General features: G+C 42.8%; 1 protein-coding gene across 1 annotated transcript in view; it reads right to left on the reverse strand.

The window, feature by feature from the left end:
- The window catches only part of ARIH1 (ariadne RBR E3 ubiquitin protein ligase 1), a 37156-nt gene that overhangs the window by 7537 nt on the left and 15519 nt on the right, over positions 1 to 14100 (reverse strand). The window contains exons 5-8 of the mRNA XM_009319918.1: positions 10934 to 11000; positions 9801 to 9907; positions 9239 to 9281; positions 8032 to 8103 (exon numbers count right to left, since the gene is read on the reverse strand). Of these exons, the coding sequence (XP_009318193.1) occupies positions 8032 to 8103; positions 9239 to 9281; positions 9801 to 9907; positions 10934 to 11000 (289 nt within the window). The remainder of the gene's footprint in view (positions 1 to 8031; positions 8104 to 9238; positions 9282 to 9800; positions 9908 to 10933; positions 11001 to 14100) is intronic.

Below are 14100 nucleotides of genomic sequence, written 5' to 3' on the forward strand. Positions count from 1 at the left end.
AGGACAGAGAGCACCGTTAGCAGGGAAAGCACAGAACCCACAACAGTCTTGTGAAGTTAGAAGGGTTCCCATGGCAGTAACAGATAGCACGTCAAGTGAAATGCATGATTTACTTCTTCCCTTTGATCATGGAGATCCTCTTCTGAGTTAGGCCTTAAAATATTTCCAAAATCGGAGCAGCTAGATAGCAAAAACCCCTAAGGAATAACGCATTTTATCTATGCTGCTATCATAGTGGTACACTGGATGGGTAATTTCATGACCTTCTCCAAAATCACAGCAGTAGTGATGGTCTATAACAGCCCAGGGGAAGCATCTGGCTTTCCTCACCATCAAGTGTTTGATCCACTTCAGCACTCAAACTGAAAAAAGCCTAACGGTGAGCTGATACCATGCTGTTATCAATCTGAGACACCTGCAGTTGTACAATGCCATCCAAAAAAGTATCTGCAAACGTGCAGCAAGAATCTAGCGTGCTTCAAAGAAGCTTCTGTCAGTTAAAAAACCACCTCTCCTCCTGGGGCATTTCCACATTTCCCGTCAGGTCCCGTTCTTCCCCTTCATGTGACACCTCACTAAAGACTTTTCTACAAAAGTCCACATGGGGCTTCCCTTTCAGGTGTGAGGCCTTTGACAAATATGAGGATATCAAAGAGCAGCACTGCACAGGGAAATCTTTGGGGAATAGTTGTTTGGTGGGTTTGTTGGGGTTTTTTTAATAACACCAGTATCATTCTCATACATCAGCAGCATATGGCCACTTCCTAAAATTATATTCAACTCATGCAGAGCATAAAAGATTTCTGTAGTATCCCAATGAGTACACAAAGCCCAGGTTGCAAGAATAAACTAAGCTGCCCCTACGAGTGAAGGAAGCCAGTCCAAAACTCTCTTCTGCCGCTTGCGCCTGTCCCCGTGGCACTTCTCTTATGCCGGGACACAAAGCAACTGCACAAGAGCCAGGCCAAGGAACTCATCAGGTTAAAATCAAGCAGCAAGTACAGAGGGGAAAAAAACCCACACAAAAGTATTTTTGCGTGGTTGAGTTCCTCGGTCCAGCTCGCACAGCCACACTAGCATTTATGACGTTTTCGCAGAAGCCAGTTTTATCTACAAGGCAATAACAAATATATCCAAACAAGTAATCCACACTCGTGTAAAGCCACCTGCAGCTTTTGGGTCAGAAGCGTATAAAATCCTCTCCCCGGTTAGGAGCACGTCTTTACTATTTGCTAACCAGAGCAACCATTTCCTATTCTGGCATTCAGATAAACTCTCAACAAAGGAAGAAACCAACACACTCAGTCTATAACTGCTACTTTTATATAGGACACAATCCAACACATTCTTGTACATCCACTCCAAGCGTCCCAACTATTACTACATTTTCATACAAGTTCGCCTATTCGTATTGTAAGAGACAGGAGAATTTGCACACCAAGAAGTACTCAGAAGATAGCTCAGGAGGTGCAGAAGACCAATGTGGTCTCCAGATGTCAAGACATGGCCCTTCCCACTGCAGGGAGGGAGGTTTGCAGTAAGGCAAACCAGGTTACAAGGGAAGAGAGACAAGGGGAAGACATGAGAGGCTGCAACTTCTTTTTGGCTAACGTAATTAAAGTGCATTCAGCTAGTTTCGCTTCCTGATGACTGCAAATTTGCAGACCTGAGCACTAATGAAAGATAAGGCTCATCACGGCAGCTTGACCTAAGTTTGAGGTTATCCTTGCTTCGATCTGGGGGGCTGAACAAGATGACATCCAGAGGTCCCTTCCAACCTAAATAATTTCATGACTCTGGTCTCCCCAGCAATGGCAGAGCACTCCACTTCAGTACTGCCGTCATTCCTTCCTCTTCAAAGTCCTGCTTTGGTCCTACTGCCTGATCCTGAAGGGGAAGGGTTAAGGACTGAGCAGGAACAGGTGACATCCCACACAACCAGCAAGGTTTTCCTGAGCAAGGGTGTAGCCATTCCTTTGAAAGGAGCCGGTACACTATTACAGGATTTGTTTGGAGAGCACTGCCCTCCTGTTCAGCCAAGAAGGACAGCGCTCCCATCCCATCAACAGGTCACAACCCTGGGGTTTGGTTCAGGGATTTTTTTTGGCTGGTTGTTCCTCTGACAGGTTCAAGCAGCAAGCAAGCACATAAGGGGATTTTTCCAGCCCTGCTTTCCTCCCCATCACCTGTGTTTGTCCTACAAACAGAGTAGCTGTACTACAAACAGAGTAAGTGAAGCAGAGCCTTGCAGGCCTTCTCAGAGGGGACGCGATCAAGATGTCCTCTTGGGCTGTCCACTGGATGGATACTCAGCCAGGTAAGCTTGTTCCCAATTAGTCAGTCAATGCAGCTCTGAATTTCAGAGTCAAAAACGGTCTTTCCTTTGAGCACGCTACCCAGTGCGGTATCTATTTTCCCTTTTCCAGGCAGCCCTCCTCCCTCTTCCAATCCTGCACCAACACCTCCGGTCCCAAATTTAGGTTTATCCCACCAGTATCCTTCACAACTATGAAGATGCCTGCTCAATTAGCTCATCAGCCAGGGTGCGTTTTGATAACATGTACGAACAGTGGCGGCGCACCCCTGTCACGTCGTGACACAGCTCCCCTGTCACTCCAGCGCTGACCCTGGGACACACAGGGATGAATGGTTTTTCGAGAGAAGATGGTGCTCACAGGGCTGTGGAGTTTCTTCCAAATACATCTCATCTGATGAGATGCCGACTTCCATGTGCCTTGGTGGAAGACACAGCTAATCCAAACAAACAGCTGCAGCGATCACTCCTGCTTAGGAAAATCCCATAACTGGAAGAACAGAGAAACAGTTCCCAGATGATCTGCCAAGCTGGAGAGGCGCAGTGGGGCACGTCCACACCACGAGGATGCGGGGCCATCCTCATCCGCAGCTACGCTCAGTTAGGAGCACTGAAATTCTGCTCTCTTGTCTTTGAGGATAAGACCAAGCTCTTCAGTGTCTCAATACTGCACAGTGCTTTGGGCTTCTAGCCTTGTGATGCGAACTAGAACAAAAAGACCCTAATTACAGCCCTTTTATTACAGGGAATGCCATCCTTTTCAAGCCTTTATATGCCTGTCAAGCAAAGCACAGGGAAGATAGATTACACAGTAAGCTATACGGATGCATGAAGCTGTGTGAAAGTTGAATATTATTAAAAATTAAGAAAAAGCCATGAGAAGAACATGCTAAAGAAATGCTGAACACCAGCGGAAAGAAAAAAGCAGCAAATACTCAAGCCACCGACGCAATGAGTGGGAGAGATTTATAGATTAAGGAGGATAGGGAAGGAAGATCTTATTGAGAATTACAGCTACGCAACAACATAATAGCCAGCAAATCAAATTACTAAACCGGTAGATTATTCTGCACGTTATCTGTCATGCCACGATACAGAAGTGACCTCATTAACATTGTTCCACTCTAAACAATTTGGTGTTGTGCTTACACACTGCACTTTGAAACAAAAGCTCGGGGGCAAACCTGGCAAAGGAGAACAATCCCTATTTTGTCGTAAAAGGCTGCGTGTACATAAACCACCATAAACCTCAGCTGCTGTTCTGTGAACAGGAGACTAATTAGAAACATATTTCATATTTCAGGGCAGGTGAACAGATAGTCCTCTCCAGGACTCCCGGAGGCAACTGGTGTACATCAGCCTCCCAGCCACATTCAGAGATGCCTTCACCTATAACCCTTCCTAAAAAAAAAAAAAAAATCCTGAAATGCCACCGGGATTTCTTAATGCATTTCAACAAAATCCAAAACCACTGAACTTAATTATGGTTAGTGTAAAATAGTACACCATGACAACACCTACAGTCATTAAGCAAAGCAGGGTATTTTAAACACTTGCTCATCTGAGAGGAAAAGATGGCACTTTGACATCTTAGGAAAGATGCCGTTCACAGTTTTGGCACGAAAACTGCGCTGGTGAGAAATGAAAGAGCAAAGTTCGATGCTGGTGCCCAGGGAGGATCTAGCGGGCTGCCAGAATTTCCACGCGTTAGAACAAATGTAGGACTTCCAGAAAGGACAGAGGGAGCGCATGTTCAGACATTAAAAAGTGACCTGAAAAGGAAGAGAACTGGCTTCGTGCCATTTTATCTCACTTAGAGGAGAAAAATGGCCAATAGCTTTTTTGGAGGAAGAAAATCTGCCTGTTTTATACATCAGGCATTCAAGCCCTGTCTAGCCCAGAAGATAATGAAATGGTGACATGCCAGGAGCCAAAAGCAGTAAGGCAGGGGCATTTTTAGTATCAGATGAACAACTTTCATTAACACCAATTTAACTTCAACAAAAAAAAACAGTGCCTTGGGTGAAGACCAGCACCTTACCACCTCTGTTGTTCTTCCTTTAGTATTCTAAGATACAGAAAGATTAACATCACTGAAACTCAGATTTGAAACAGGTTTCCCCGCCTCCTTTTAGGCTCCTTTCAAGCAGTCTTGATACACCTTAAGAGCCCAAAATAAATGCACAAATCCAAGGTTTTTTATATTTCTTACTCCTTTGAAGGTCCACTTAACAGAGGTACCCGATCTATGTGGTTTCTTTATTCCCAAAGCCACACAAACCAACAATACCTGGAGTCTGCCTAATTTAATTCAAGGAACTATTTAAGAACCAAGTTTGTAACTGAAAAAAGAGAGAGATGTGCAAAACCTTGGACTATTCAACCCTTGTCTGCAAGAAGACTGAGAATTAAAGGCTTGTTGAAGAACTTGTATTGGCTTATCTCAAGTTTAAGTTAATTTAGTTAAGCTGAACTCATATGTGAAAGTATCTTAAGTAAAAGGCCATCAACTCCAGCACACTCTCCAGTGCAAGGGCTGTATCTTTTGTATAAGTAGAAAGAATTTAGTGCAGGTCTCCTAAGTGCAAATAAATGAATGAAAAATAAAAAAAAGATTACATAGGAAACCACAGAACTCACTACTCAAATCGTCTCGTTTTTCGTTCAGACCATTCTACATAATTCATCAAAAAATGCATCACATCGCTCCAATTTGTGAACAGAAACCAATTCAGCTGGGTTTCACTTTTCTGTTCACTCATACAACAATTGCCTAATTTTCCTTTCCTATTTGTCTCCCAGGGCAAGCTGGAACAAATGTATTTCACATTCTCCTGTTGCAGAGAATTACCCAGATTTCAAGCCCACATTCCAGGAGGACTGGTATTTTTCTCTTATACCTTCACCTTGGTAAGACAGGAAGTTTTCTTCCCTGAATGGAGACCACATGGGACAGGACTGCAGCTCAGCATCGTGCTTGGAGGACTAGAGAAAGCACTTTTCAAAAGCCAGAAACAGCAATGGAGACCACAGTAGCAATTAAATTACTTGGGGAGTTTTTCCCACTGAAAACAGGGATCTTTGCATCGGAGGGTACCTGATCCAATTCCCTTTAGGTTCTTCAAAATGAAGAAATTCAACACAGAATTTGGGCTCGGACTTGCAGTCACTGAAGCAAGTGGCTGTGAAGGCATAAGACATCCCTCCTCAAACATGACTGCCCCATTTTCCTGCTAGAAATAGTACAGAGAGATTAAGGACAGATGTACATGCACTCCGATTGTGCAATTCCTATCCCAGTGTATAGCTACAGCCTCACGCTACAGCAGGAAAGGATTTTACTTGGTTCCTCTCTGAACAGCAGCAGGACTGTGTCGCTGTCAGATAGGCACCTGGGTTTCTCCATGCCTTTGGCCAAGGGCCAGCAGGCAATTCAGGCAAGAGGAGGTGGTGGCTGGCAGCCCTGCAGCTCTGGGCCGATCCAGTTCTCCGGAGTCTGCAAAGCTCCGATTGCACATGTTCCATCAGCCAGCACTGCTCACGCTTCGTCATTATAGCAGCGTGAAATTACCACCTTCCACATCTCCACTGCCCACAAGAAGCCAGAGATCATTACGAAGGGTGGGTTACGTTTCCTGCCAACTTTCCCCTCAATTGAATCTAGCGTCAGTTCAGAGAGAGAAGAATTGTGATATTGTCCTTCAGTTAATTCAGTTGATATGGATACCATAACACTCCAGGACAGCTGGCTTGCTCAAATGTCTGGTGTAATTACCCTGATGTTATTTTTCTTCCTGTTGCTGCTGTACAACCTGGGCTCCAAAGTATTTTCTTGCTGTAGGAGCATCTCGTATGGTATTAGAGGAAGTAGCTTAGACAGGGATGCTAAAGGACAACAGGTCTTCTGCTGCTGACACCAGACTACAGGAACTAACAGATAAGCTGGGCTGATGCCAGCATGGCTTCACCATACTCATTTCTCCTCCTCACCATCCTCTGGATTGGTGTTTCCCACAAAAAAAAAACCAAAACATCATCTTACTCTGGTCACTCAATACTGTTTCTGACAGTCTGAGCTATGCTTTAAATACCAGCCCAACCACTAGCATGGCTCCTACCTGACAAAGCCTAGATTTTGGTAGAGAGGAAAAAAAAACCAACATCTTTACAATAATATTTGTCTACGCTTAAGTCTGTGGGCAAGCAAGCTGCAGAAACCTTCATCATCTTGTCTGAAAGAGAGACAAGTAGCTTCCTGTTTCCAGTAGCCAGCATTAGTGGCACATTAGTCATGTTCGGTCTACATTAACACATAGTGTCTATCATTTCAACCTTTTTAATGAGCACAGAATCCAGTAATGGGAAGCTTAACATTTGATCATAACAAACCGCAGCAAGGTGAGCTCAGATCCTGGTCTTTAGCAGCACGTGCCAAGGTTGGGGCAGGCAGAAGACCAGACCCACAGCCGTGACCAGTATCACACCTTGGAAGGGCAGCAGCAGCAGCATCTGATCTGGCTCACGAGGGCTTTGTCACAAGCAAAATAGGACTGCAACACAGGTAAAGTAGGGCTGTAGCCATTTTGATGTCCCAAAAATTTGATACCCAAGGCTAAAAGCTGCTTTACACATGCTTACACTCAGCCCTTCCCAGGTATTTGGCTACACTTCTTCAAGCTTAATACAGACAACACCTGAAGACCAAGCAAACTTTGAGCAAACTTGGTTCAGTTCTTGAGCCACAATACATCTTTGAACACACCCACCTCAGAAAAAGCCAAGTTTACTTTATTGAGCAATTTTCAGCCTCCAAGCATGGACCACACAAGTCTCAGCCCACGAAATGGAAAGAAGCGGCCGGGACTGCACAATTTCAGCCTGACTTTAACTGTGCATTTCAGCATGATGGGTGTTTCTGCTTTCACCATAATGCAACATTCCAGTTCAATGAAAAACACAGCCAGCCCCAGAAAGCAGCAGCGGCTGCTGCAAACAATACCATTAACCAGTTACACAACAGAGCTAAGAAAACAAAGCAGCCATTTCCTCACACCCTCCCCACCTTCCTCCACCCTCCTGGCTTGGCAGTCGTGAGACCCAGGTCTGCTCCTAATGCCCTGATGGCATCTGCTGCTTTTGTTTTCTTGCTACTATGCCAACCTTTGTTTTAATTCGTCCCAAACTGAACAAATGCTGAAGTTTCAGGCAAAGTTGGGCTAGCTGGAATGAAGACATTTACATAATAAAATCTTAACAGCTGTTCTGCCAGTCTCTACCTGGAATCCTGCCCAGCGGAAATGAACAACTCCTCAAGAGGCCAACCCAGGGGATTTAAAGGCAGATGTAAATTATCACAGCCAAATCAAGCCACGGGTGGCGTTAACATGTTTCACACACTTGGAGCAAGGCACAGATTTGCTTAGGGAAGCCATCAATGCCAGACAGGAGCCCCAAGTCTTAAAAACTTGAGCTTCCTTTGGGTCTCCAGTTAACTCTCTCACAAGAGCAAACTCCACTTAACCCAAAGAACCTCACCTGATTCAAGGCAGTAACACCTATTTGCTCTTCAAACTAGAGTACTTCAGTGTCCCGTGGATTTTAAGGCTTGCTCTTAACTAGTGACATGCAACAGAAAGAATAATCCTACTACAGGGAAATTAGGCTGTCATTCTTCTTTTCATCTGATAAGTCTGTATATAATATGAGAAAAACCTCACCTTTGTGTTTGCTGCAATCCAATTAGAAGTTTCACTGTCATCATCACACTTCTTAATCCATTTCTTTAACCACTGTTAGAAAAAAGAAGAAAGAAGAGAGTTACATTTAAATAGAGGAACTGTAAATGTTCCTAAGACAGCTGCTTACATTAAGGTAATGGTAAGGAATGCATAACCACATGGGAATATGGGAGGGTGGTGGTGCTGGAAAGCAGTGCAATCAGCAACTAATTTAGTTGCAGACATTTCCTGCAGCACTGTCCTGATCCAGCAAGCACCATCACTCAGCACTGAAGTGTTTACTTCAGCAGTGAGTTTGCAGTTCTTAAGTTCAATCAACACAAACTTCACATGGGGCTCTAAAATAAAGACGCTGTAACAGTGATCTGCCAAAACTGCAGTCAGACCCTCTGTGATGCCTAGCTTTACATCAAGCCAAGTTTTTCCTTAGGCTTGCAATGCTTACCTTATGCTTTTTTTTTAAAAAACAAACCTTACTGAGAACATGGCTTTATCAAATGAATGCAAGTAACAAATGCAAAAGACAGCTTGCACCTGTCAGGTAATAAACTGACCACATCTAGCCTGGAAAGACCAGCTAAACCTTTGGTGAGGTTTCCCTCCCCTCTCCCCAGGGAAGGTTTTTTTGCATTTGTCACTGGGAACACAGACTGCTCTGTCCCCCAAGGCATGAAACATGGCTGTCCGTGAGCTCTGCACGGGCCACAGGATCCCAGGCTTGATCCCACAACTTTCGACAGCTCCAGGAACAGTTCTAGAGTTCACTGCACAGCAGCAGGTCCCAGGACCAAATTAACTCCTTCAGTACGACAAATCACAAGCCTGCCAAAGCACCGAAAGCCTACAGAAATGCCTAGTACAGGAATGCTTGTTGTCAAGTGAAGCACTGACTCCTGGAACACCTCCATTCCTCTTCAGAGGGTCACAGCTGTAACAGCCGCCTCCTCCAGACATTTCCCCATCTGGCTGAGGCACTATTCCTTCACACAGTCCAACTCTGAGGCATCCTAAAGGCATCCAGTATGATTTCACTGATTCTTCTCACACTATGATCTAAACAGGTGAACTACTATGCTTCTTGGTGTGAACAGCCGCAAAGCTTGTGCTTCATTTCTACGTCTTGCACATAAATTGACTTTAAACTTTTTAAAGTCATGCATTTAGAAAAGAACTTTGACGTGCTCACCTTGCATTTAACAGGATCATGCCAGTTTTCACCGCAGTTAAAGCTATAAGTGAAAGAAAGGGGAAAATAAGCAAATAGGGCAGATGATTATACTTTTATTTAACTAGGTTAACACTGTGGAAGTTTTCTTCTGGGTTCTTCTGCTGAAAGACCAAAGCCAGTCCTAAGGAAACATTATACATGTCAAAAAAAACCCAACCCTCATAATCCCTCAACAGCTATTTCGGAGCAATATATGCATACCTCAATACACTCTGATTCTCTACACTGTCTGCAGTCAAGAACCTCACCTAATCTGAAACCATTCAGCTGAAGGCCATCTCCCAGTGAAAGCTAGATCTGTCTCAGTGTCCAAGGAGGCCCGAGAGACAGAGAGCAACAACTACGTAGTGATGTGCTTTGGAACCAGCTGTATCTAATTCTGGGCATTTGAAGCCCACCCCATACTTCTCCCACTACCTAAACCACTTCCCAATAAAAAGACTTTCAGAATACATACTAATACACTTTCAAGGTAGTAAATAAAAAGCAGTATCAACATCTTTTACTTGATTGTTCTTACCAAAACTGACGTCCACATTTGCAGCGAACTGGTTTAGCATCAGGATATTGGACTTTAACAACGTGGTGGCAATCTGGGGCAGGACACCATTTTAACAGTCGATTACACTACAAAATACAACAAAAAAATAATAGAAAAAGGATGCTGCACAAGGACCCTACCTGCCCTTCATCCCTTTTTCATCCTTTCAACCATGACCTTCAGTTACAGTCCTTCCTGTCTTACCAGTCCTCTACAATAAGACTGCTGTCTCCTCAATCTAAGCATTTACTTTCTTTCTACTGAAAGAAAGCAGGAATATGACAGTCAACTCTTCACTGTCAAATGGCCTCTTACGAACAATGAGGAGCGTAAACACTTCTGCTGACCTCCCAGCTCACCCAGAGAAAATATTTGAAGAATATGAAGCTATGAAGCTTTCCACTGAAAAAAGCATCTGTCAAGTTGTTTGCAACTACCCATCTCTGTTCCACCGCTGCAACAGCCCTTCTGAAACACTGCTCACACCACGCACACTAGCTTTTTTTACAAGCCCCACTTTCTAACACCCTTCGAACACCATCTCATCGCCTGTTCCTGCTGCACTGCAGCCAGATATGGGTCTGCACTGCTAGACTTTTGTCAGTCTTTCAGCCTGCAACACATGTTTATCTCCCATGTTGCATTAAAAAAACCACTGCGTACATTACTTCAAACAAGGAGTGAAAGTTTGATCCCAGTAACAACTTACATACTGAGCTCTACAGTGAATCCGAACGCATACAACTGGGAAATTGGCACAGTGGAAAATCTTCCAAAGCCCCTTTCTCTAGGTTTTTGATTCTGAAGTTGCAAAGCTATCAGTATTTTGCTAAAAGCCATATTGCAGCTTTACTTCCAATGGCATCTGTTTGCTGTATCTCTAGGTCTTTTGTCCTGCAGACTTTTTTAATATTTTCCTACAACTATACCTGTAACTAAACAGGCTATAAAATAACCCCTGCAAAGCCTCTAACTTGCAGTTACACTTGATTAGAGACTATGCAAAAAAGCCTGCTCTACCGTTATAAACAAGCCTCACTTCCCTGGTTTGGTACATGTTCAAAACAAAAAACAACCTAGAAGCCATTAAAAATTTCAAATAAAACACTCACCTCTACAAAACTATTGGTTATTAAATGCTGGTACTTTAATTTAACCTTAGAATCTGTGATCAGACGCCTGTGGAAAGGGAAGAAACAGAAAAATTATTGTAGTAAACTCATTTTTTCCATACATAGCCAGTAAGTTCAGACAGACAAATTATTTAATGTTTCCTTCTATGCTTGTACTTTTTTTGCACTTACCTGTTCCCTATTTATTTACTATATTGCATTACTATGAAATCCACAACTATTGTATCGAACTTTTAATATTAGCTTCAGAATCACACAGAAAGCTCATGCGATTCAAGAGAACTGAACCTCTTGGTGTGAGGATTTTTTTTTTTTTTTTAAAAACACTTTCCTGAACAGCCCAAGAAACAGAGCAAACAATTTCATTAGTTCATTTACATGAAACATGCACATTTTGTGGCAAATCCCTTTAAAAAGCTCCAGAACAACTGTTGTGTGGTTACTAACTTTGGTAGAGCTAATGTTATCTGCGTTTCTATGGAATGCTACAGCTTCAGTTTGAAAGTTAATATGGTTTTAATCTATTTACCATAAAAACAAAGTTGATTTAAATTCAACATCATAGAGGGTGTACACAATATTGACTTTAAATTCGGTCAGTCAGCTTGGAAGCGGGAGAAGAAAAACAGACAGATAGTAATCCTTTAAAAGCATGATGACCACTTTTCTCCCGGACACACCAACCCAGCTGGCATTTGCAGACTGTCCAGCCTAGATGCATTCAAGTTACTTTAATTATGTATTGCTGAACACTTTTATATACGTCTTTCAGTTATGACTGAAGTGTCTTCTGCATATATAAAAACTCACAATACAAAGTTGGACTAATACGCACTTTGTAATATTTCTATTTTAAGTCAAACTGTGCAATACAGCTTTATATAGGCCATACCACATATAAATATTGAAATTAATAATTATCCATTTCAGGGTGCAGCCAAAATCAAGCGTACTCCTGCATGTTATCATGCCAACATTCATTAAAAAACAGCGCATGTGACAATGCGATGCTGCATAAATCCTAGCCCTTGGCAGTCTGGGGAGCTCCTCACCAAACGACATGCTGGTTATTACATAAACATAGCACATGGCAGCCAAATTCTCAGTGCTAAAATAAAACAAATCAGCTGACAAAGCATCTCATCAGGCCCATGTCCATGGCAAGCCTGCCATTTTGGAGTGAAACTTATTGAAGAATGAAAAAACAATTTGAACTCATAATATGAATTATAAATCTCACTTTCTTACTCCATACCCAAGCTTCTAGGCATAATAAACGTCACTTTAAAAATTTATTGTATTATACATATATATATCAGGAACTGGAATTTAAATGAAGAGTAATGCCATAGCTAACCAGGGCGCACGGAGTACGCAATCTGCTGGTTTCTGCTTACCAAACTGCCTATGATCACTCCACATTACCAACCTCACCTTCTCTAGGTTCAACAGCACTTCCACAGCACCACTCAGGTAAAGACCTTCAAGAACTTTGCTCTGAATATTATTGTCTTTTGACAAACAGTAAATGAAACTAGGCAAATTAAGGGATGAAAACCATTCCCAGTGCCCATGAACCATCCTTTGGGGTACACTCCTCTGTGAGCCAAGCTATAAAAGAAGCAACCGCATCAAAGAAGCCAGGTTGGAAAAGCAATCTGCTTGTAAAAACAACTTAACTCTTGATCTCTTCTGGCAGCTGAGTTCAGAACGACACAATCTCAAAAATTCACACAAAGATGGCAGCAATCCTTTATCAGACAATAAGTTTTACACTTTTGTTCCATTTTGATAATGCAAACTCCTCAAAGACACCAATCAGTGGAATTAGCAAAATGCACATCATGTGAGATGTCAAACACCCTCCCAAAGGAATTACTTCAAGACCTTACTACATTCTGTTCCGATGCATAATTGCAAATAGCAACGCTTCTGCAAAGAAAGATTAAAAATGAGGCAGCGCTCCATACGACTTCCATACAGGAACCCAAAACCCATCCATTCCCATCGAGTGGGTTGATTCTCAGAAGTTACTACCAGACTGCTGCCGCCCACGAGCAGAGGCCGTTAGACACACCAGTAATAAAAGGCAGCCTGCCTTGCTTATTAATGAAATCAACATCTTTGCATGTAGGTTAAAGCAATTACCAGCAGCATTAGCAAGGGTGAACAAGGGATAGAAACAGATTACCTTCAGCCAGTTTGAAGGTCTTGAAAGAGCTGAAAGGGACCCTCTCTTCAACCTTCCTACTTAAGCTCAACAGTAACAAGGAAAACAGACAATAAGCTAGCTAAATACTCACAAATCCAGGAAAGTCATCTGAATTGCTAAGTTTGGACTCGTATGGAGATAATTCAACTTGGAGAAATACTGCCTTGCTGAGGGCAAGTACAGACAAGAGAGCAAATTAATAACTTGGCCTATCTACTTCGATCTTCTGATGGAGAAAGAAACTGATGTGTCTATACATTGCACATTAACCTTAGGTTCCTATAGCTTGGAAACCTAGAGCTGGAGACTTTGTAAAAAGGAAAATACCTAAAAAGAGAATAATTAAGGACATGGGAAGGGGTGCAGATTCCAGCTGGCATTACGTACATTTTTATTCATGCCATATCATAAGATTGCCACAGCTGTCCCTCTTTGCTTTTAAAGGAAAGCATTAGGCTTTTGTGAAAAAATGCACCTCCTTCCCCGAAACATTCCAGGCGTCCCCCGTAAGATCAAGGAAAGGTGGCTTTTTACCTCACAAAACATTTATAGTTTTACTTAGACAAAGAGAACTTGTTTGCTTTACCACCTAGATGTCATTTTACTATCGTAGGCCCCGGACATCTCTGCCATTTCTAGGTGGGGGGAATCCCACAGCACATGGTGTGAGTTGAAGACTGCACAGATTCACCCCAGTGTCATGGTTTTCTGTGCTATAAAAGCAATGAAGTCAAACATAAGGATAGTCACACCTATTACTAATATCAAGCAATAGCAACAGAAGCCATAACAACAAAAGCCAGCGCTGCTCTCCTCTTCTTCCATCCCTTCCTTGCTACTGCAACCATCACAGCCTCCACTGATTCCAGCTACTCTGCCTTACACGCGCTATTTGAACAGCTTATTTGAACCGCTGCAATCAAGAAAACACTCA

The sequence above is a fragment of the Pygoscelis adeliae genome, unplaced genomic scaffold, assembly GCF_000699105.1.
Source record: "Pygoscelis adeliae isolate BGI_AS28 unplaced genomic scaffold, ASM69910v1 Scaffold303, whole genome shotgun sequence".
NCBI lineage: Eukaryota > Metazoa > Chordata > Aves > Sphenisciformes > Spheniscidae > Pygoscelis > Pygoscelis adeliae.